Source organism: Lepisosteus platostomus, chromosome 1 (genome assembly GCF_059453375.1).
Source record: "Lepisosteus platostomus isolate fLepPlt1 chromosome 1, fLepPlt1.hap1, whole genome shotgun sequence".
Lineage (NCBI taxonomy): Eukaryota > Metazoa > Chordata > Actinopteri > Semionotiformes > Lepisosteidae > Lepisosteus > Lepisosteus platostomus.
Window position 1 is genome coordinate 68,974,372 of NC_142611.1, and position 20,162 is coordinate 68,994,533.

Below are 20,162 nucleotides of genomic sequence, written 5' to 3' on the forward strand. Positions count from 1 at the left end.
GAAGGCCACAGCCAGGTCTTTAAAGGCACAGCCTTGTGTAAGCACAGCCCCATTATCTCAGCATTGTTTCGCAGGTACAAGCATATGGGTGCACCTGCTCTTCTGTTGGCAACAAACGCGATCACCTCACCGCATCGCCCTGTGGAAGCAGCAACCGAGATCGCCGTTGAGCGGGACACTGCTCTTCATCCACAACTCTCAGATTTACACATTCAACACAAAGGACACACACGCGGCCTTCGTCTTCCAACTTCTTTTTATTCGTTTTTGGTACACGACGTCAACTCTGAACAATAACGAGACGGCTGTAGAAGCGTCCCCTGGGACGAGGGCTCACTGGGTCCTCGAACCTCCGCCCAGTCACTTCTCCCAGAGCTCTCCACGCTGGCGTCAGCGGGCCCGCTGCTTCGGAGGGAGACGCGAATCCAACGTTGTAGGAATAAAAGTTCACTGATGGAAACGTTCTTTAAGAGGGCTGAAGTTAAGGGCTCAGTTGCCTGGGGTTGTGGTAATGTGGGGGGGGGGAGATTTGGGGTCTGTGGCTCAGAAGCCTCTAACAAGCAGAAAGCCCGAGGTCCCCTCTAACCCCGAAGCAACACTGTCGCGCCGAGAGGAGTTCATCACAGCAGGGATCCTGAGAAGAGGTTCAAGCAGGGAGCTGCGTCAGCATGCGCAGGCTGCAAGGGAACAAGTAAAGGTTTATTCCCTGCTGAAAAGAGCAGAAAAGAAACCCAACGTTTCGGCTGTGGAGCCTTCTAACGCTTCCCACACACCTGAAAAGGGCTCCACAGCCGAAACGTTGGGTTTCTTTTCTGCAGGGAATAAACCTTTACTTGTTCCTTTGCAGCCTGAGAAGAGGCTGTTTGGGTGAGAGGCAGGCAGCTCAGTCGCCTTCACGACCCCGTACTGGCCCTGCAGGAGGGCCACTGGCACGCTGGATCACAGTGGGTAAGCCGGAGCCACGCCCATCAGTGCAGCACGGCTCGTGAGCAGGGGGTGCCGGGTGCCCACTGCGTGCCTGAAATGCACAGAGTCGCTCCCATCTACAGTGCCCTTGTCACTCATTTTCTGAGTCTCCATCCTAACCAGCTGCACATCACTGGCTTCCCAGGAGCGGGGCTGTCCAATCCTGACCTGCACCTCTCACGGCAGCAGAGAGAGACGCCAGCGGGCTCAGTCATTCCCACTGAGGCTTTCAGGCTCGGCCAGTGGCCTTACAGCAGCTTCCTGGAGTGCCAACACATTTGGTAGAAGACAGTCACAGCGGTGAAATCACTGGCTGATGTCAGAGGAGTGCTTTCCTTTCGTGAAAGATGAAAGCAAGGCACCCACAGTACCCATTGAAATTTTATTTCTGTAAAGAATCACCTAGTTTACAAATGCCACCCCTAAAAATCAGCTAGTGGACTTCAGTCACATTTAAAACCACCTGACTCATTATCACGAGCAACACAGTCGCACTGAAAATCCCCCTGAATCCTGTATGAGGTGGGCCTAGTGCTCTGATGCATCCCCTCCATCACGGGTCACTCGAACCCCAGCAGGAGATTCTTTACTGGACTGGAACCACGTAGCACAGGCCCGGGAGCAACTGTGCATCAACAGGGCCCGCGCATGGTCAAGGGCACTCGTCTGGGGTATATCTTCAAATATTATTCATGCTAGCACTGTTTTTAAAGTCATGTCAGAATGAAGCCAGCGAACCCGAGAACTCTAAAAAAAAAACTCCCGTCTAAAGCTTTCTATCCCAGACTGCACTGGGCACAGAGCCGCTGCACACACAACCTTGCAAAGATTTCGGCAGGAGAAAGATTTCAGGGTTTTGGACATTAATACAGCTGTCTCTGGGAGGACACGTTTGGTCTTCTGGAGCCAACAGTAGGAACAAGAGAGTAGCCCCAGCGATGAGAACAGATCCTGGTCAAGGGGCCCCTGAGCTTTTCTTGTGACCTGTATGATCATGAAGATGTCAAGATAACTCAAACCAATCACCTGCCAGGCCAGCAGGTCCGTTAAAGGCAGGAGCCCTGCAGCCAACAAGTCCATCTTATTTCGACATTCATGTGTGCAACACACTGCCGTACCTGTTTTCAACCACAGGGCGGTGCTGTCTCCCGCTTCCAGGCTCCATAAGGGGACCATGGAGAAAAAGTGCAGACTGTAAAAACGGGACGCCAGCCATTGCCAAAGGACCACGGTAACCGGGTTATTGGGTCACTGCACTGCGGCTGATCTTCTGCACCTGCAGCGCCAACCCAGACAACAGCGGTGCCAGCCCAGAGGCTCCAGCAGGAAATGGGCGCGAGGACAGACCGCCATAAGGGCAGAGGAGTCTGTACAGAGAACACAGCACGGCCACTGGTAGAATAAACCAACAGCAAGACATTCGAGTACCATCAGTGCCACTCTCCTGTGACAGTACAGAAATACGACCTTTGACATTCACACTGAGAGTACAGGATAGAAAAACACGTTAATTCTGTGACAAGAGCCCAGCCCAAACCCACGTGTTGGAACGGTGTTAAAGAAAAAAAGGGTTGCCGATCTTTGGTTCGCTGGGATTCAGCTCTAGTCCTCGTCTTCATCGTCAATCAGAGCCCTCTGGCGGCGGCGCTTAGCCGGGGCCGCGCACCCCTCGGGGTCGGAATCGGGATCGCCGCCCCCCACATCCATCGGCACGGAGGCGTCGCCGTTCTCCTCTGCAAAACGGGACAGAGAGGGATCTGAGGCACCCAAGACACCGCTGCTCCCCGTGTGTCCTAGAGCCGGGACCCGGCGACCAGCCATGCTCTCCAGAGAGACTTTTTCAGTTCGCTACATTCCGAAAGACCCACGGCGTTCCCAAACCTGATCTACAAGCAGGAAACATGATCTGGGCAGCTACTGCAATCAGAGGTTGAACAAGCCTTCCTGATGTGCAATGTCAGTTTGTTGTCATATGCACGAGTGCAATGAAATGCTTATTTGCATGTATGCTCCAATACAAAGACATTAAGCATACATGCAAATAAGCATTTCTGAACTGAACTGATCTAATACACGAAGAGAAGCAATCAAGACAGAACAGGCTAGTCTGGCTTCTCCCAGAAACCACCTGGACAAGATCCCGGGCTCATCAAGCTCCACTAAGAGCCCAACCAGCTCCTGCTGTGCAGTTTCCTGTACCTGTCTCTTCGTCGCTGTCCAGAGCCCGGCTCCTCTTCGCAGGCAGCTTGCTGTGGTCTCCCTGCTGCAGGGCTCTGCGAGAGGAGAGAGCCACGGGTCAGCTTTCAGGAGGCACACAGTGAACCTACCCACCCCGACTCTACCCCACTCGGAGCCCACTCACAAACAGGCCCCCCGCAGGGCGGACACGCACCCGGGGCTCCTGCTGTCGGAGGTGACCTCCGGGACTCGCTCTGCATGCTCTGCTGGGGACTGAGGATCTGAAAGACAGGGCAAGAGTGAAACTATCAGCCTGCAACATCCAGGAGGTCTCTACTGGGGTCCCAAAGTCCCACATTCCTCACTGGTGCACATAGACTGGAAATACAGTACAGCTGAATTAAAACAGGACTTCTTTCATACCAACTTAGAAAAGGACTCCCCGAGACTGAGGTTCTTCACACTGGACTACAGACTCACCTGAGGTGAGGGGCTGAGGTTTTGCACACTGGAACACTCTTCTGTCTATAGAGGGGCTGAGGTTCTGCACACGGGAACAGAGACTCACCTGTGTCGTGAGCAAGGTGGTGTTTCCTCTTGCGAGCGAGCAACAGCGCGCGCAGGGCCTGGGCTCTCTGCTCGTGATCGGCGGAGTCCCGCTGCTCCTCCGCGAGGCTCTCCGTCTCCCCTGCCTCCTCCCCAGGAGCCCCCTCGTCCCGGGACAGGGAGGCAGCTGCAGCCCTCAACTGGACCGGGCTCAGCTTTGCTGGGATCCTCCAGAACGACTCCTGACAACGAGAGGGGAGAACGTCTCATCAGCACAGAGTATTACCCTTCTGTCAGGTCTGTCCACCCTCACCCACTGCAGCAGGCCCGACGCCACCAGCCAGCAGCTGCACAGAGACCGGACACACTGATGATATGCTGACGCATGAGGCCTGCTTACTCTGGAACCACACATACAGCCATTCCCGTTCACATCACTTTACCAACCTCTCCTTCTCCAGCCAGAAGACCTCATCCCCGGTTTCAAGATTCATTTCTTCCTAGTCACGGGGCACCTGATCACTGACGCCTCACGGTCTGGTACTTCCTGTTTCCCCCTGTTCTCCGACTGGCCAATGTGGCTCCCCGTCCAGGCCTACCTGCTCGTTGGCGGGCGCGCGGATGCCCAGCTTGCGCAGCAGCTTCTGGAAGCTCCTGTTTTCCATGGCGTCCTCGTTCTCCTCGGTGAGAGGGACCAGCGGCACGGGCTGGGACAGTCCTGGAGCAGGGAGGGAAAGAGGGATACTGGCATCATGCACTGGACTGGGGAAGAGGAGGGGGGGGCATCCTGACTGTGCTCTTCACGGTCCACATGCCCTCGAGTCGGACTGCATGGCACTATCCCAGCTCTGCTCTCCTCCTCACTGAAGCTGGTGTGTGGGGAGCTCAAACCAATCACCTAGCTGTTGCATCATCCAAGTGTGGCTACACATTGGTGGTAGCAGTGGGATTCCCCATTACCTGTAAAGTGCTCAAGTGCAGTGCCCAGAAAAGCGCTATAAAAGGAATTAATTATCCCACTCCTGCTACAGTTTCCCTCACAGATTACACAGACTGGGCCTGTCCTGTTCTCCAGTTTAGCACAGCTTTCTTGTGTAGCTGCTTCCATTCTTATTCACCAGTTAAGCACAGTAATACGATCTGCTCTGTGGCTCTAAGGCTCAGGACTGCACGATAAGACCATGAGGAAGCCTTCTGGAAACAAAGACAAGTGCGCAACACTCTCTCAAAGCACGTTAGCATCGCTGAATGGCCACGGTATACTCAGGCCAACGAGACTCACCGTCTTCCTCACGGTCGTCCGCTGTTCTGTTCAGGCAGTTCTGCAGCCACAGCAGGGGTCCTGACAAGCCTGCACACACGGAGAGGATTCAGCACAGTCCTGTCTGCCCCCAGGTTCCAATCTTTCTACAGCAAAATCGCTTGCAACCCCAGAACGGTAAAAAAGCAAGAGCAGTTTGTACACTTTACTTGGATCAGCGAGTATTTTGTTTTTTAAGAACACACAGAACAAACGCCTTCCTCTCCCTCCCCTCGTGCTCTGGGAACGTGGCGATGGGGAGCGGCTGTCTCACCCTCCTGCTGCACAGCTCGCGCCAGCACCTGCAGGCCACCATCTCTCGCGCCATGGCTCTGCGCCGCCCTGCTACCACCATCCCTCTCCCCCTCCTCCTCTTCCTCCTCGTCGCTCTCTTCCGTCTCCTCCTCCTCTTCCTCAGCCTCCGCCTCGCCTTCCGATAGCTCCTCCTGCGTAGCCACAGCCAGGTCGGAGAAAAACTCCTCTTCGGTCTGAGAGCAGAGAGAGACAGCGCCGTGAGCAGACTGGTCAGATCGGGGCCCTCAGCCCTGTCTGGCCGGTGGGCGTTGTGGACCTGAGCAATCCCTGTGTAGGGATTCCCGTCTGATCTGGAAGAAGAGACGTCAGTTCAACCCTTACGGTCACTTGTATTGCCAACAAAAGCACATTCTCAGCGAGCAGGAGATGTGCTCTCACACACCTTTGTGCCCTTATAAACGGTGTCAATTAAGGAATAGAAACATTCTGGCAGAAAGTCTTTCTCTTCAAACATGTCTACTCCGGGCTGGAGCCGTTGCCGATTCCCAGAACTCCGGCAGGAGCAGGGAGCAGGCGCGGAGGGGTGCACGAGCGCGTGACCTCACCATGCCCGAGCTCTTGCCCGCGGCCCTCCGGCGCCTCCTCTTGTACAGCTCCTTCCTGTCTGACACCAGGCCCAGGCTCAGGAGCTTGTCCACCACGCGGGCCCGCGAGCGCCGCGCCGTCAGCTTCTTCAGGATGCTCCCCAGGATGTCTGGAACACAGCGGCGTCGGCGCCGTCACAAGACGCGGATACAACAGCCTCCTCACAGACACCAACCCGGATTACAGGGCTTCCGAAAGCCAGATTTTCTAAACCCTGCTCGTGGAAGATGTGCTCTGAAAGCCGTCGAGTCTCAGGTGGAGGCAGGAGGGCAGGTTAAGGTCACGTCTGAAAGATGGCGCGTGCTACAGCACAGCTCCCTCATCACCCTGCTGGCTTCCAGAGAGGGAAGAGCGCCTGCTGCTGGACAACCAACAGCACAACCCAGAAGAAACAGCCCGCTGGTCCCCATACTGGCCAGGCCTGGCCTTCTCCAAGTTGCTGAGACCTGGCCTCCAGGTGCCACAGCTTTAACAGTTCTAAATTAACCCCAAAGCAAAACCCAAACACCTATCCAAGGGAGAAGCAAACAATGGTGCTTTCAAGAGCACAGCTGTGCTTAGCATCTGCTCCGATGATCCCGTAAGACCCAGTAAAGGGTCTCGCGGGGACAGGACCCTCCGGACACAGGGGAGAAACAGGAGGCTTTCGGCAGCCCGCTCTCCCCCCTCTTTGGGCAAGGGGCTGCGATCTGACCAGAAGACGCCAGCAGGCGGGGAGACGCACCGTCCGAGTCCTTGAACTCCTCGAACAGAGTCTGCAGCTCCAGCTCCTGCTCCTCCGTCCACAGGACGATCCGCGTGCCCCTCCTGCAGGGAGAGCGAGGGGGGCAGGTGAGCGGGGCTGCGCGCGCTGCTCAGCGGGGCCGGCGCCGGGCCCGGACAGCCTCACCTCTCCTTCTTGAGGTCCTTCACACTGTCCACCAGACCCAGGAGCACCAGCTGGTTGACCACCTGCCGCCGAGTCCGAGACGGGTTCCTGAGGAGGGGCAGCAGAGTGTCCACCAGGTCCGCAGCTGAGCGGGAGGGAGAGGGAGAGATGGCAGAGTGAGACAGGAGCGAGCGAGAGAGAGTGAGAGGAGATAGCAGAGTGAGACAGGAGTGAGAGAGAGAGGGAAGGTAGAGTGAGACAGCAGAGTGAGACAGGAGCGAGCGAGAGAGAGAGACAGCAGAGTGAGACAGGAGTGAGAGAGAGAGGGAAGGCAGAGTGAGACAGGAGTGAGCGAGAGAGAGGTGGGGGAAATGGCAGAGAGACAGGCTGCAAGAGAAACTCAAGCAGGGCGTGAGGAGTGACAGAAGAAAGGAGCTCAGGTTGGACTGAACAAATAATACCACTGCCTCACACTGAGGTTTTTTTGCACACTTAACACTTTGCACAAATAAACCTTTCTTTGCACTTGTGTATATGACAAACTGAACTTTGTATAAGGAGAGAGGGAGAGGCTGAGACACAGGCAGACAGACTCACCCTCACAGTCCTGGTGCTCCAGGTACAGCTGTCTCAGTTCCTCCTCTTCCTCCGGAGTCCACTTTGCTTGCTTCCTACCCCTGAGAAACCGGGAGAGACTGAGTGAGTGTGAGCGTTTGGCCTTGTTTTTCACCGGTCAAGTAGACCATGACGTCGCAGTCAGGGAACTGCTGCTGCTCTCCGGAGGTGTACTCCCTAGATCCACAGTCACTCAGAGTCACAACGTACCCGTCTTCCTCTCCTGGCTTGGTGTAGCCCTCCGTCATCTCCCGCACAGCGCCCACGTTCTTCCAGAACAGCAGCTCTATGTAGGCTTTATTGTTGCGCGCCGCCAGGGCGAAAAACCTGTTCAGCACAAACTTGGCGAAGGTCACCAGCTCCTGCAACACACACACAGGACAGCTGTGGGCACAGGCCCTCCACTCACCCTGCTGCTACAGACACACACACAGGACAGCTGTGGGCACAGGCCCTCCACTCATCCCACTGCTACAGACACAGGACAGCTGTGGACACAGGCCCTCCACTCACCCTGCTGCTACAGACACAGGACAGCTGTGGGCACAGGCCCTCCACTCATCCCGCTGCTACAGACACAGGACAGCTGTGGGCACAGGCCCTCCACTCACCCCGCTGCTACAGACACAGGACAGCTGTGGGCACAGGCCCTCCACTCATCCCACTGCTACAGACACAGGACAGCTGTGGACACAGGCCCTCCACTCACCCTGCTGCTACAGACACAGGACAGCTGTGGGCACAGGCCCTCCACTCATCCCGCTGCTACAGACACAGGACAGCTGTGGACACAGGCCCTCCACTCATCCTGCTGCTACAGACACAGGACAGCTGTGGGCACAGGCCCTCCACTCATCCCACTGCTACAGACACAGGACAGCTGTGGGCACAGGCCCTCCACTCATCCCACTGCTACAGACACAGGACAGCTGTGGACACAGGCCCTCCACTCATCCCACTGCTACAGACACAGGACAGCTGTGGGCACAGGCCCTCCACTCACCCTGCTGCTACAGACACACACACAGGACAGCTGTGGGCACAGGCCCTCCACTCATCCCGCTGCTACAGACACAGGACAGCTGTGGGCACAGGCCCTCCACTCATCCTGCTGCTACAGACACACACACAGGACAGCTGTGGGCACAGGCCCTCCACTCATCCCTCTGCTACAGACACAGGACAGCTGTGGGCACAGGCCCTCCACTCACCCTGCTGCTACAGACACAGGACAGCTGTGGGCACAGGCCCTCCACTCATCCTGCTGCTACAGACACAGACACAGGACAGCTGTGGGCACAGGCCCTCCACTCATCCCGCTGCTACAGACACAGGACAGCTGTGGGCACAGGCCCTCCACTCACCCTGCTGCTACAGACACAGGACAGCTGTGGGCACAGGCCCTCCACTCACCCTGCTGCTACAGACACAGGACAGCTGTGGGCACAGGCCCTCCACTCATCCCACTGCAACAGACACACACACAGGACAGCTGTGGGCACAGGCCCTCCACTCACCCTGCTGCTACAGACACAGGACAGCTGTGGGCACAGGCCCTCCACTCATCCTGCTGCTACAGACACAGGACAGCTGTGGGCACAGGCCCTCCACTCATCCCACTGCTACAGACACAAGACAGCTGTGGGCACAGGCCCTCCACTCATCCTGCTGCTACAGACACAGGACAGCTGTGGACACAGGCCCTCCACTCATCCCACTGCTACAGACACAAGACAGCTGTGGGCACAGGCCCTCCACTCATCCCACTGCTACAGACACACACACAGGACAGCTGTGGGCACAGGCCCTCCACTCATCCCACTGCTACAGACACACACACAGGACAGCTGTGGGCACAGGCCCTCCACTCATCCTGCTGCTACAGACACACACACAGGACAGCTGTGGGCACAGGCCCTCCACTCACCCTGCTGCTACAGACACACACACAGGACAGCTGTGGACACAGGCCCTCCACTCACCCTGCTGCTACAGACACACACACAGGACAGCTGTGGGCACAGGCCCTCCACTCACCCCGCTGCTACAGACACAGGACAGCTGTGGGCACAGGCCCTCCACTCATCCCACTGCTACAGACACAGGACAGCTGTGGGCACAGGCCCTCCACTCACCCTGCTGCTACAGACACACACACAGGACAGCTGTGGGCACAGGCCCTCCACTCACCCCGCTGCTACAGACACAGGACAGCTGTGGGCACAGGCCCTCCACTCACCCTGCTGCTACAGACACAGGACAGCTGTGGGCACAGGCCCTCCACTCATCCCACTGCTACAGACACAGGACAGCTGTGGGCACAGGCCCTCCACTCACCCTGCTGCTACAGACACAGGACAGCTGTGGACACAGGCCCTCCACTCATCCCACTGCTACAGACACAGGACAGCTGTGGGCACAGGCCCTCCACTCATCCCGCTGCTACAGACACAGGACAGCTGTGGGCACAGGCCCTCCACTCATCCCGCTGCTACAGACACAGGACAGCTGTGGGCACAGGCCCTCCACTCATCCCGCTGCTACAGACACAGGACAGCTGTGGGCACAGGCCCTCCACTCATCCCGCTGCTACAGACACAGGACAGCTGTGGGCACAGGCCCTCCACTCATCCCACTGCTACAGACACAGGACAGCTGTGGGCACAGGCCCTCCACTCACCCTGCTGCTACAGACACAGGACAGCTGTGGGCACAGGCCCTCCACTCACCCTGCTGCTACAGACACAGGACAGCTGTGGGCACAGGCCCTCCACTCATCCCACTGCTACAGACACACACACAGGACAGCTGTGGGCACAGGCCCTCCACTCATCCCACTGCTACAGACACAGGACAGCTGTGGGCACAGGCCCTCCACTCATCCCGCTGCTACAGACACAGGACAGCTGTGGGCACAGGCCCTCCACTCATCCTGCTGCTACAGACACACACACAGGACAGCTGTGGGCACAGGCCCTCCACTCACCCCGCTGCTACAGACACAGGACAGCTGTGGGCACAGGCCCTCCACTCATCCCACTGCTACAGACACAGGACAGCTGTGGACACAGGCCCTCCACTCACCCTGCTGCTACAGACACACACACAGGACAGCTGTGGGCACAGGCCCTCCACTCACCCCGCTGCTACAGACACAGGACAGCTGTGGGCACAGGCCCTCCACTCACCCTGCTGCTACAGACACACACACAGGACAGCTGTGGGCACAGGCCCTCCACTCATCCCACTGCTACAGACACAGGACAGCTGTGGACACAGGCCCTCCACTCACCCTGCTGCTACAGACACACACACAGGACAGCTGTGGGCACAGGCCCTCCACTCACCCCGCTGCTACAGACACAGGACAGCTGTGGGCACAGGCCCTCCACTCATCCCACTGCTACAGACACAGGACAGCTGTGGACACAGGCCCTCCACTCACCCTGCTGCTACAGACACAGGACAGCTGTGGGCACAGGCCCTCCACTCATCCCGCTGCTACAGACACAGGACAGCTGTGGACACAGGCCCTCCACTCATCCTGCTGCTACAGACACACACACAGGACAGCTGTGGACACAGGCCCTCCACTCATCCTGCTGCTACAGACACACACACATGACATGACACCCCCCTCCTCCCCCAAACCTGGTAGGCAGCCGCGGCGGGGTCCCCCAGGATCTTGTTGAAGAGGCAGAAGACGGAGAGCTGGAAGAGCAGGGCCTCCATCTTGAGGTCGACGGCCACGCGGTGCAGCATGCGCACGACGCAGTGGTTGGTGTGGGGGCTGTTCCGAGCGTAGCTCCGCAACAGCAGCAGGTAGGGCTGGAGGACGCTGGGGCTGGCGAACCTGAGGGGAAGACGGCAGTCAGGGCTGGGGCTCGCGACCCCCCTGAATTTCAAACCCACCGAAAAGCACTGTCGGGCGACCCCCCCAGATCGCGAGAAAGGTTACAGTCCAGAGGCGTCCAGTCCTGTTTGGAAAACCGCCGTGCTGTTCGCAGAAATGTCCTCTTGTACAGCGCTTTGCCCCTTTTCAGGTTCCACCAGATTCAACACAAGACAGCTTGCACCACCAGAGCTCATCTGTATGGGCAGATGTACAGCTGCACACTTGAATTTTGAGCCACCTTCACTTAGGTGTGTATCATTTAAGAAATCATCAAGCTGAAGTGTCCGAAGTTGCCTTGATGTTGTTTTCCCAGTTCTATGCAGGCCTAACCCCAACCCTGAGGCACGTACAGTATACACACGGATGGACAAAACAGTAATATAATTAGGCTGACTTCTAACTGGAAAAGAGCGGTGCAGGATAAGAAAAAGAGAAATGTACATAGAATCCAGAAGACAATCAAGGAGAAAAGCGCGGTCTGAGGTGTTTTAATCTGATGTACTGGCTCACAGAGCCACCTGGGGCCCCTGCGCCATCGCCGTCTGCAGTTTCCTAATCGGCACTGAACTCAAGAGCATCGTGCTGCACACAGCTCATGGCTTCATTCCTCTTCACTGGCACTGAATCGAGGGAGGACAAGCTTCAGTGAGGCCTACATTGCATCATCACTAAGAATCACAGAATTCAGGGCGAATTCAGTCTGGCCCCCTCCTGGAGTGCAGGAGGCGCTGGCTCCGATCCAGACTTGTGCCGGGGGCACTCCTTGGGCCTGGAGTCCTCAAGGGTCTCCTCCTGCCGTCTGTCTCTCCGATGCCTCATTGGAAGAGGGCTAAATCGGTTCTCCCTACAGCGATCTAACCCGTGACTTGCATCCGCGCCCTTCACCAGCTCGGTGTGTCACCTGACACCGGAGAGGGATCGAGGACAAAAGTACAGACACTACAGTCATTCTGATTCTACGCCAGCGGCCCACCAACAGGCACAGGAACGTCACACGTTTTCATTCACAGCAACTCACTAACGCCTCCGGCAACTATCACGAGGAGGAGAGGCTCGATCAATCAACAACACAGGCCGTGCCGACGGGATGGAGGCTTTAAATTCCGTCCCAGCCTCGCAGCTCCTCCCTCACCCCCGTGCTCCAGGCTCACCTCTTGAGAAAGTCTAGGAAGTTGAACTCCGTCTCTGAAACGCGCACGGACTCCAGCTCCTCCTCTTCCTGGCCCTCTCCGCCCCCTTCCTCTTCCTCCTCCTCCTCCTCGGCAGGCTCAGCAGGGGCCGGTCCTGTTGGGCACAAGGCAGAGGGTCAAGTCGCTGAGCTCCGCCCGGAGGCCAGCGGGGCTGCCGGCTGAAGATTTCCCATGAACACCTGGCTCCACTCCCCCGAGAGAGACGCCCTGTCGCCTCCTAATCAACCTGGGTAATTAAACTCATGAGGTCATTCATCTGACCATTCCAATCCTGTTCTGGTCCTTAAAGAAGTCCTACATTTCCAGTGGCTACTAAGCCTTTACTTTGACTGTGAAATATCTTAACAGTTTAAGACGAGTATAATGAAAAATCGTGTGTGACAGGAGTTTCCATGACCTAGGCTCAACACGTCAGACCTTAGAAGCCGAGCAAGATCAAATCTGGTCATTACGGAGAAGCGAGACCTTTAAAGGGGTAGTGTAAGGCTATTTTCATATTTCAGGATTAGTAAAAATCAGCACTGAGCATTTCTAACTGCAATAAAAGTAAAACGTGCACAGTAACTTGTAAAACCTTGAATTTACATTACAAAATAGATTAAATTTCCAGGTATGTCCAGCGCCACGGTCTGCGATTCAGAACAAGATAAGATTTCCTGTGATGTGAAGTGTCCTTATTACATTGTAAACAAGCAGGGTTGTGAATATATCTCTTTTGATCTAACAGAAATACTGCTTTCGATTTCAAGTAAATACTACTTACTTGTTAACTCTGCATGCAGATCACGTTGTAACATTTCCGAGGTGAAATGTCTGATGCACAACCTGTACTTATTCGCTGTAATGACATTGAGTCATTACAGTGCCTAGTGAGCAGGAAGGGCTGCATCACGTTGCAACTCGTGGGAGCTCTCACTCTTGCCCGAGGTGAGAGCGGGGGTGTCCGACAATATGGAGACTTATGGTACTCTCACAAAGCTCATGGTTTCGTGCTTAATTCGAAATTGGGACTCCTTTATTTAATTATTACTTCACAGCCTGTCAGAGCATGAACGCCCCATAAGTCAAAAATGTCTCTGAACTCCGGAGTTCTGTGGACTTAGAGATAAAGACGTTCCTCCTCCCCGGACACAGCAGTGACTGGGGACACTGTTCTGTAAGAGGCGTCAGCCTACGGATGAGACACTATACAGAGGTCCTGGCTATTTGGTCCTTACAGATGCCAGGGTTGACCCTGGTGTTCTGCTTCAATTCCACTCAGGGCTTGTACAGCCTGGACTCTGTACAGTGCACCTCTGGAGACCGATGATGTACCCGTGGACGACACTTACTGGGTAGACTGGCAAACAGAATCTTATTCAGCAGCTGAAGCTCTTCCTCTGGTTCCACGTCAACTGATCCAAACACTGCCCCCTCCGGCCACACCTCCCTGTTAAAGACCATGAGAGAGGGCAATGGCAGACAGGCCAGGCCAGAGAGGACAGAGGGGCAGACAGGCCAGGACAGAGAGGAGGGAGAGAGGAGAGAGACAGACAGGACAGGACAGCCCGGACCTGAGAGGAAGAGACTGAGGGACAGAGAAAGACAGGCAGCATTTGGCACAATAAAATTGTGCTTCTGACAAGTCCAACTGGACCGGACACGACTCCGGTGACCTCTGACCTGGCGGCCCTGAGCAGTGCCAGAGCCTCGGGCCCCTGCCGGGCCAGCAGGGAGTCCTGGATCTTGACCAGGGCGTCCGCCCTCTGCTCCTCCACCGGGACCTCGGAGGCCACATCGAACGGCACGGCTCTCTCCGTCAGCGACTCGGACAACTGCAGGAACACAGGCGCAGGAAGAAAACCTTACCAGACACCCCCATCAGACATTCACAGAAAGCCTCCACCTGCAGTTTAGGCAAGAGGTTCACAGCGAACTTTGAAGCCCCAGGGAACAGAACAGTCAGCAGATTTTGTCAATCCTGCACTTAGATTCTAGCAAGCTTCCATTCCATTGCTTTTCTGCAATTTTTTTATAAGTTAGGATTTAGCCAACATGCAGTGAATTTTTAACGCGAATCATACTGGGGGAACCACTCAGGGTCTGACTGGACAATTGTTTCAACAGCCTGTGTCAGACAGGGTGCGTCACTGCAGTGTATTCCTGACGAGTGAGTAACTGGCACATTCCTGCGTGGCCTGTGTATCCGATGTCGCCAAAGACCAACGGAGCAGAGCACACTGCGTGCAGTCAGTCACAGTGCAGGCAGGATGGACGGCCTGCACCGGACACCCCCCGCCCCCCGCCCCCTGATGCTGACCTGGAAGCCGGCGGCTCGCATCTCCTCAGACACCACCCGCCACGTCTCCTCCAGGGCTTCGGGGGAGCGCTGCACTGAGACAGCAGCTTTCTTCTTGCCCTTTGACCTCCTCCTCTTCACCTTCTTCTTCTGCAGAAGAAGAGAGCAGCCAATCAGAAACGCAAACACCCTGCAGATCCGGGAAAACTCAGGGTTGGAGCGCCAGTAGGATGGCTGCTTGTCAGAGGGCCCCGATGACGTGGGGAACAGTGCCAGTGGCTCTAGCTGAGACCCTGCACTCAGACAGGCTGTTTTGTACAGTAACGCAGCCATGATGTAGTAGAAGTGTTGAAGTCTGTAATATATTTATTACTTCTTCTGCAGTTATTTTTTGGCATTTCTGGGGTAAGCAGTAATAAGCTGCTCTGCTCCCCAGATTTTAAAGCTTCATCTGAAACACTTACATAGCAAAGGTAGGCAGATGCCCCGCCCTATCGATGACCCCGTCTCCAGCCCCACCCCTTAATCACACCCAGCCCCACCCCCTGCCCCGCCCCCTCCGGCCCACCTGCACCACCAGGTTCCGGCGGCCCTTGCAGAAGCGCTCCAGCATGCGCAGGAACAGGTGGGTGCTCTCCACCAGGTCCTTCAGGAAGGAGCCCGGCTGCTTGGTCTCGTCGAACTTGCGCAGCAGCGTCAGGAAGATCTCCCGGTATTCCATCATGTAGAAGATGTTGCCTGACCACAGCGCCGGAGAGAAAGAAGACTATTCGGGCTCCATACACACAGCAAGGGGAAAAAAAAACTGTCTGGTGTCGAGACCCTTTGAGGCTTTATTGCCATCACTGCTGTCTGGGACAACACAACTATTTCATTTGGAAGAAATTTATAACCGAGTCTGAGCTCCAGCTCGACCAAAACAAGGCAGGGCCACCCCAGCTCCATTTTCTGCCGCTCTGTGTGAAGATCGGGCTCCAGATAACACTGGCATGGCCAAGCCCTGAGAGCAGCACAGTCAGTCGCCTGGCACTCCACTCCAGCACTGAGCTGGGAGACTTAAAGCTGCCAGCCGGAACAGAGCTGGAGGAGGATGAAGAGACCACTGGAGGCTTTGCTGTCTCACACTCGCTGCATAGTATCAGGGGCAGCACTGCTGAGCAATCAGCAACAAGGGCTGCAAACTAGATTAAGCTCTGGCACTGATATGAAAGTAGAGAGAGAGAGAATGTCTTTTATCCCTCGGGGGGGGGGGGGAGTTGTTTTACAGCAGCAGTGTTGGTGTGCAGACGGACAGAAGAAGAAAACGACAGGGACAACAATATTCACACATTTACACAGCAGGTCAAGTGTCAAGTAACGATCCGGCTACAGGTGTGAATGAGAACTTGAATCTGTTGGTTTTGGAGCTGGGGAGTCGGTATCTGTGCTCTGATGGGAGTAACTGGAAGTTATGAAACAAGGGGGTGAAGGATCGTCACAGATGGATTTTGCTTTACGCAAAACGTGTGAGTGATAGTTGGAGGAGAGGGCTGGAAGATCAGCGCCAGTGACCTTCTGCCATATTTTCACAAGGCTGCCCAGCCTGTCCTTGCCTCTCAGATTTCAGGTTGCCAAGCCAGCAGATCAGGGTAAAAGTTAGAACAGATTCAAGGAAGGACCGGTAGAACAAAATCAATAATGAATCATCGGAAAAAAAAGCACACCGTTACTCAGCTCACTAGGAGTTATAAAGGGGGGAAATGTATGATTTCTTTCTTTCCTGGGTATTGAGGAAGAATTTTAGCATTTTCCTTTCTTAAAATGTATAAGATAGTGACTAGTTGGCTTTGAAAAATGCCTTTTACCTAGCAACAGTATGAAAGAACAATTGCAAGCATATTATTTGACTTTTTGATATTAATGCTACAACAGCAGAGTGTCTAGATCATTTCACATCTTTTATTTATATACTTCCTTTTGTCTGTATACAAGGTAAAACTGCTTCTTAAGAAGAAAGTGGTCAATTACAAAGAAATGTTTGTAGAGAGAAAAACAACTCATAATATGGAAACTTAGAATGAGTTTTCCTGTGTGAATTTGCTGTATAAAACTCATTGCACTTATCATCTCGGTGGAGAGGTTACTCACAGATCTGTATGAGAGGCTGCTCTCAGGTCTCCACGGTTATATCCTCCCCATGCGCATGAATAAAGGACTCTGCTTGACCACACCTAACCTGAGAGAAGAGTTTTCTGCGACAACTTCTAAACTTTTCTTCGACAGTATCAAGCGTCCAAATTACTGCAAACACGCCGCCCACTGAAAGCGTTCGAGATTCGAATCGATGAGGGACAGCGGGAAGCCAGCGGCCGGGCTCTTACTCTTGATGACCGAGGCGCTGTGGCGGATGCCCTCGTCGCGCGAGCGGTCCATCTCGTTCACCGTCATCAGCAGCTCCTGGTACGCCTTCAGGGCCAGGTGCATCCTGGGGGAACAGGTCACATGGGCAACGAGCTCCAACTTTTTAGCAAAACCGCTTAAAACGATTCGCATTCAAGAACTATTAAAGGTTGAAGATATTGAAGTGTCGTGTCCGGCCAGCACACTGCAGACAGGCTGCCTTCTGCTGGTCCTAATGACTGCTCCCTGTTAGGCCCCAGCCCTCCGGCTGACCTGCGTGCCCAGGACGTGGCCTCCTTGCGGTCGGTCAGCATCATCTCGTAGTAGTTGGTGAGGTTGCGCTCGATGAAGTGGAAGGTGCGGATGGACATGGTCTCGGACACCAGGTCCGGGCGGAAGTTGTGCCCGCGGTTGAAGCCCATGAAGAAGGCCAGCGCCCACAGGTAGTACGTTTCATCGTGTTGCTGCGCCTTTTCCCGCATCAGCCCGTCCTGCAGGGGGCGCAAGAGGGTGAGAGAGCAAAACTGAACCATGCCTAACATCCTTTCCTTTAAGGCACCTGGAGCCGCCTTTTTTTCTAAGGTGCATCATTTCGGCAAACGACACCGTTTTCCTGGTGTGATCCCTACAGCAGCACAGGAGACGCGCGTGTCCCGTATGTCGCCACCCGCCCCTCCCTCGCACTGCAAGCCCACAGTGCGCACAGCACAGCTCAGCGGTGTGCACAGAGGGCCAGAGCAGCTCTCTCATACGGCGCTGGAAGCCCTCGGACAAGTGGGCAAGCCTCACGGGCCTCCTGCTCTGCACTGCCGCTGCAGTCGGCATTCCCACACTCGCCTCTCCACAGTACCGGATTTCCCATTAGGCACTGCAGGCACAGAGGCCTATGAAGGAGGGAAACGCTAGTGGCGCACGAGAAACGAGCCGAAACACCACGACTCTAGGTGCTCCAAATCAATACTTGTACGCTATCTAGCGGCTGTTCTAGACACTAGAAGTATCGAAGTGAAGGTCCCTCGACTCGCTCCATCAATCTCGGGGTTTAGCGTCACAATAGTTTAAAGTGCATTGTGTCAATCGCGGTAATACAATTGGCGTTTACCCCACTTTTTTGCACATTTCGGCGTGAAAGCGCCTAGGGCCTACGAACACTGCGACCCGGCCCTGCCTCTCCAGACGCCCCGGCTCCTCACCTTGACCAGGTACATGAGGCGGTTGTAGCAGTTCTCCAGGAAGTCGAGGCAGAACTCCCGCAGGAAGAGGCGCACGTTCAGGGCCGACCGCCGGGCGCCCTCGGGGTCCCGCGCCCGCTGCTGGCGCTTGGGCACCCTGCGGGCCGCCTTGCCGGCGTCGTGGCTGTAGTTCTTGAACTGCGGGAGGAGGGGCAGGGAGGCGGGCAGTGAGCTCAGGCAAAGGCCGAGAGGGCAACCTTAGGGCACACGTGGCGACGGATCATCGTTTCAAAACACGGGCGCAGGGGGACCTGTGTATCCCAACAGGCCGTATTTACAAAAGCCTGGCGCAGGGCAGGCCAAGCGCCGCCCACGTGTGGGCAGCAAGCCGGCACACGAGAGGCACTGTTACTGCTGAGCGGGCTGCCCAGCTCCAGCCCTAGCAGTCTGCAGGGTCCGGCAAGGTCTCCACGTCTCGAAACCGCCAACAGAGTCGGGCTACAGCAAGACCAAACCGAGTGATCCAGTTAAACCGAGTGGATCGCTTTCACCCCTCTCTCAAACGTGCGGCTTTTTGGAACATACAGGTCTCCGGATTGCGAGGCCTGGAGTCTGGAAACCCTTGTGAGCACTATCACACACTCGCTAAGCGCAACCAGGCCCGAGCACAGAACTAAACTGTGCAGCTTGGTGCCAAATGGCATAGAAAAGGGTTTGAATCCTGCAGATAGCCTTTCTTTCAGTTTTTTCCCCCCCAACAGATCCATACGGCTCTTTGGTCAAAAAGGGGTTCCCCACTGTCGGGACACTCACGTTGTGCAGGCCCTTGTGATAGATGACGTCTTTGTCTCCGATGGACTTCAGTCCCTGCACCACATAGGAGCCTCCGAACCGAGAGTGCCTTTCACACAGACAGGGGACAGGACAGAGCGACACGGGTTTCAGAGCTACGACATAAAAACACTCTCGAGAAATCACACGGCCAATACCGGCAACTGTACAGGCACTGCTTGACAGTGATCAACGCAATCGGATTGTGTAATTCTGTCTTTCTTTTGAAATCTGGTTCCTTTTGAGCCCTTGCGTCTCGCCTCTCAGTGATGACCCCTGCACCCACGCGGGGGGGGGAGAAAATACAGAACGGATCCTCCGACCCCGCCACCCATTAGTGCAGAAGCCCACGTACAGGGGTCCAGTGCCACTCGGAGAAAAGGCACAGTCCTCCTAAGTCACCTGGAGGCCATCGACGTGACACCAGGTGATACTGTTCACAGACAAGGGGTGCAAACGAGATACAGCTGTACCGCTGTTAGGGTGCAGTGGGCATGACTACAGGAAGGTGTGGCATCTCATGTTCCTTCCAGACAGCACGAGCAATGCCATGCAGAGCCCTCTTAAGGCTAGCACTACAGACCGGTCTGCTGTAAGGTAGGACTAGAGGCTCCAGAGCTCATCCTGGGTTCAGTAAAGCTGAAGGGGCTCAGCTCTGCTCCAGCAGGAATCACCCCTCCAGCAATGCTAATATCCAGCTGGGGAGGAGAGGGGAGGGGGGTCAATTCCTCAAGTAGGTACAGTCGTGTCTACAATCAGGACTTGAACCCACAAACCCTCTGGCAGTGGGTTCACGGCCCTGGCCCTGTCCCCGAGGGGCTGGGGGGCTGCACCTGGTTCCCCTCTGCAGCGAGCGGCTCCGCCTCTCCGCCTGCTCCTTCTGCCGCAGCGCCAGCAGCTCCTGCGCGTCCCTCTGCTTCTCCTGCGCCGAGCGCGCCTGGCCGGCGCCCACCAGCTGCTCCGGGGTCTGCAACACAGCGGGGCGTGGGTCAGGCGCGGCGGGAGACGGACGAAGCCCCACTGCCTGCCCCGCATCAGGGATCA

General features: G+C 55.8%; 1 protein-coding gene across 5 annotated transcripts in view; it reads right to left on the reverse strand.

Moving 5' to 3' along the window:
- Positions 1–238: 238 nt before the first annotated feature.
- Positions 239–20,162, reverse strand: part of timeless (timeless circadian clock) — a 30,456-nt gene continuing 10,532 nt past the window's right edge. For all 5 annotated transcript variants that reach the window (XM_088635150.1, XM_088635176.1, XM_088635159.1 and 2 more), the window contains 23 exons: positions 19,952–20,085; positions 19,101–19,188; positions 18,309–18,485; positions 17,389–17,606; positions 17,097–17,200; positions 15,305–15,474; positions 14,758–14,886; positions 14,121–14,272; positions 13,790–13,887; positions 12,420–12,552; positions 11,025–11,226; positions 7,584–7,735; positions 7,356–7,435; positions 6,780–6,903; positions 6,615–6,697; positions 5,851–5,999; positions 5,265–5,478; positions 4,973–5,041; positions 4,290–4,408; positions 3,713–3,932; positions 3,359–3,425; positions 3,166–3,239; positions 239–2,699 (listed from right to left, as the gene is read on the reverse strand). In XM_088635150.1, coding sequence (XP_088491276.1) covers positions 2,569–2,699; positions 3,166–3,239; positions 3,359–3,425; positions 3,713–3,932; positions 4,290–4,408; positions 4,973–5,041; positions 5,265–5,478; positions 5,851–5,999; positions 6,615–6,697; positions 6,780–6,903; positions 7,356–7,435; positions 7,584–7,735; positions 11,025–11,226; positions 12,420–12,552; positions 13,790–13,887; positions 14,121–14,272; positions 14,758–14,886; positions 15,305–15,474; positions 17,097–17,200; positions 17,389–17,606; positions 18,309–18,485; positions 19,101–19,188; positions 19,952–20,085 — 3,087 coding nt within the window. In that variant the 3' untranslated portion in view covers positions 239–2,568. The remainder of the gene's footprint in view (positions 2,700–3,165; positions 3,240–3,358; positions 3,426–3,712; positions 3,933–4,289; positions 4,409–4,972; positions 5,042–5,264; positions 5,479–5,850; positions 6,000–6,614; positions 6,698–6,779; positions 6,904–7,355; positions 7,436–7,583; positions 7,736–11,024; positions 11,227–12,419; positions 12,553–13,789; positions 13,888–14,120; positions 14,273–14,757; positions 14,887–15,304; positions 15,475–17,096; positions 17,201–17,388; positions 17,607–18,308; positions 18,486–19,100; positions 19,189–19,951; positions 20,086–20,162) is intronic.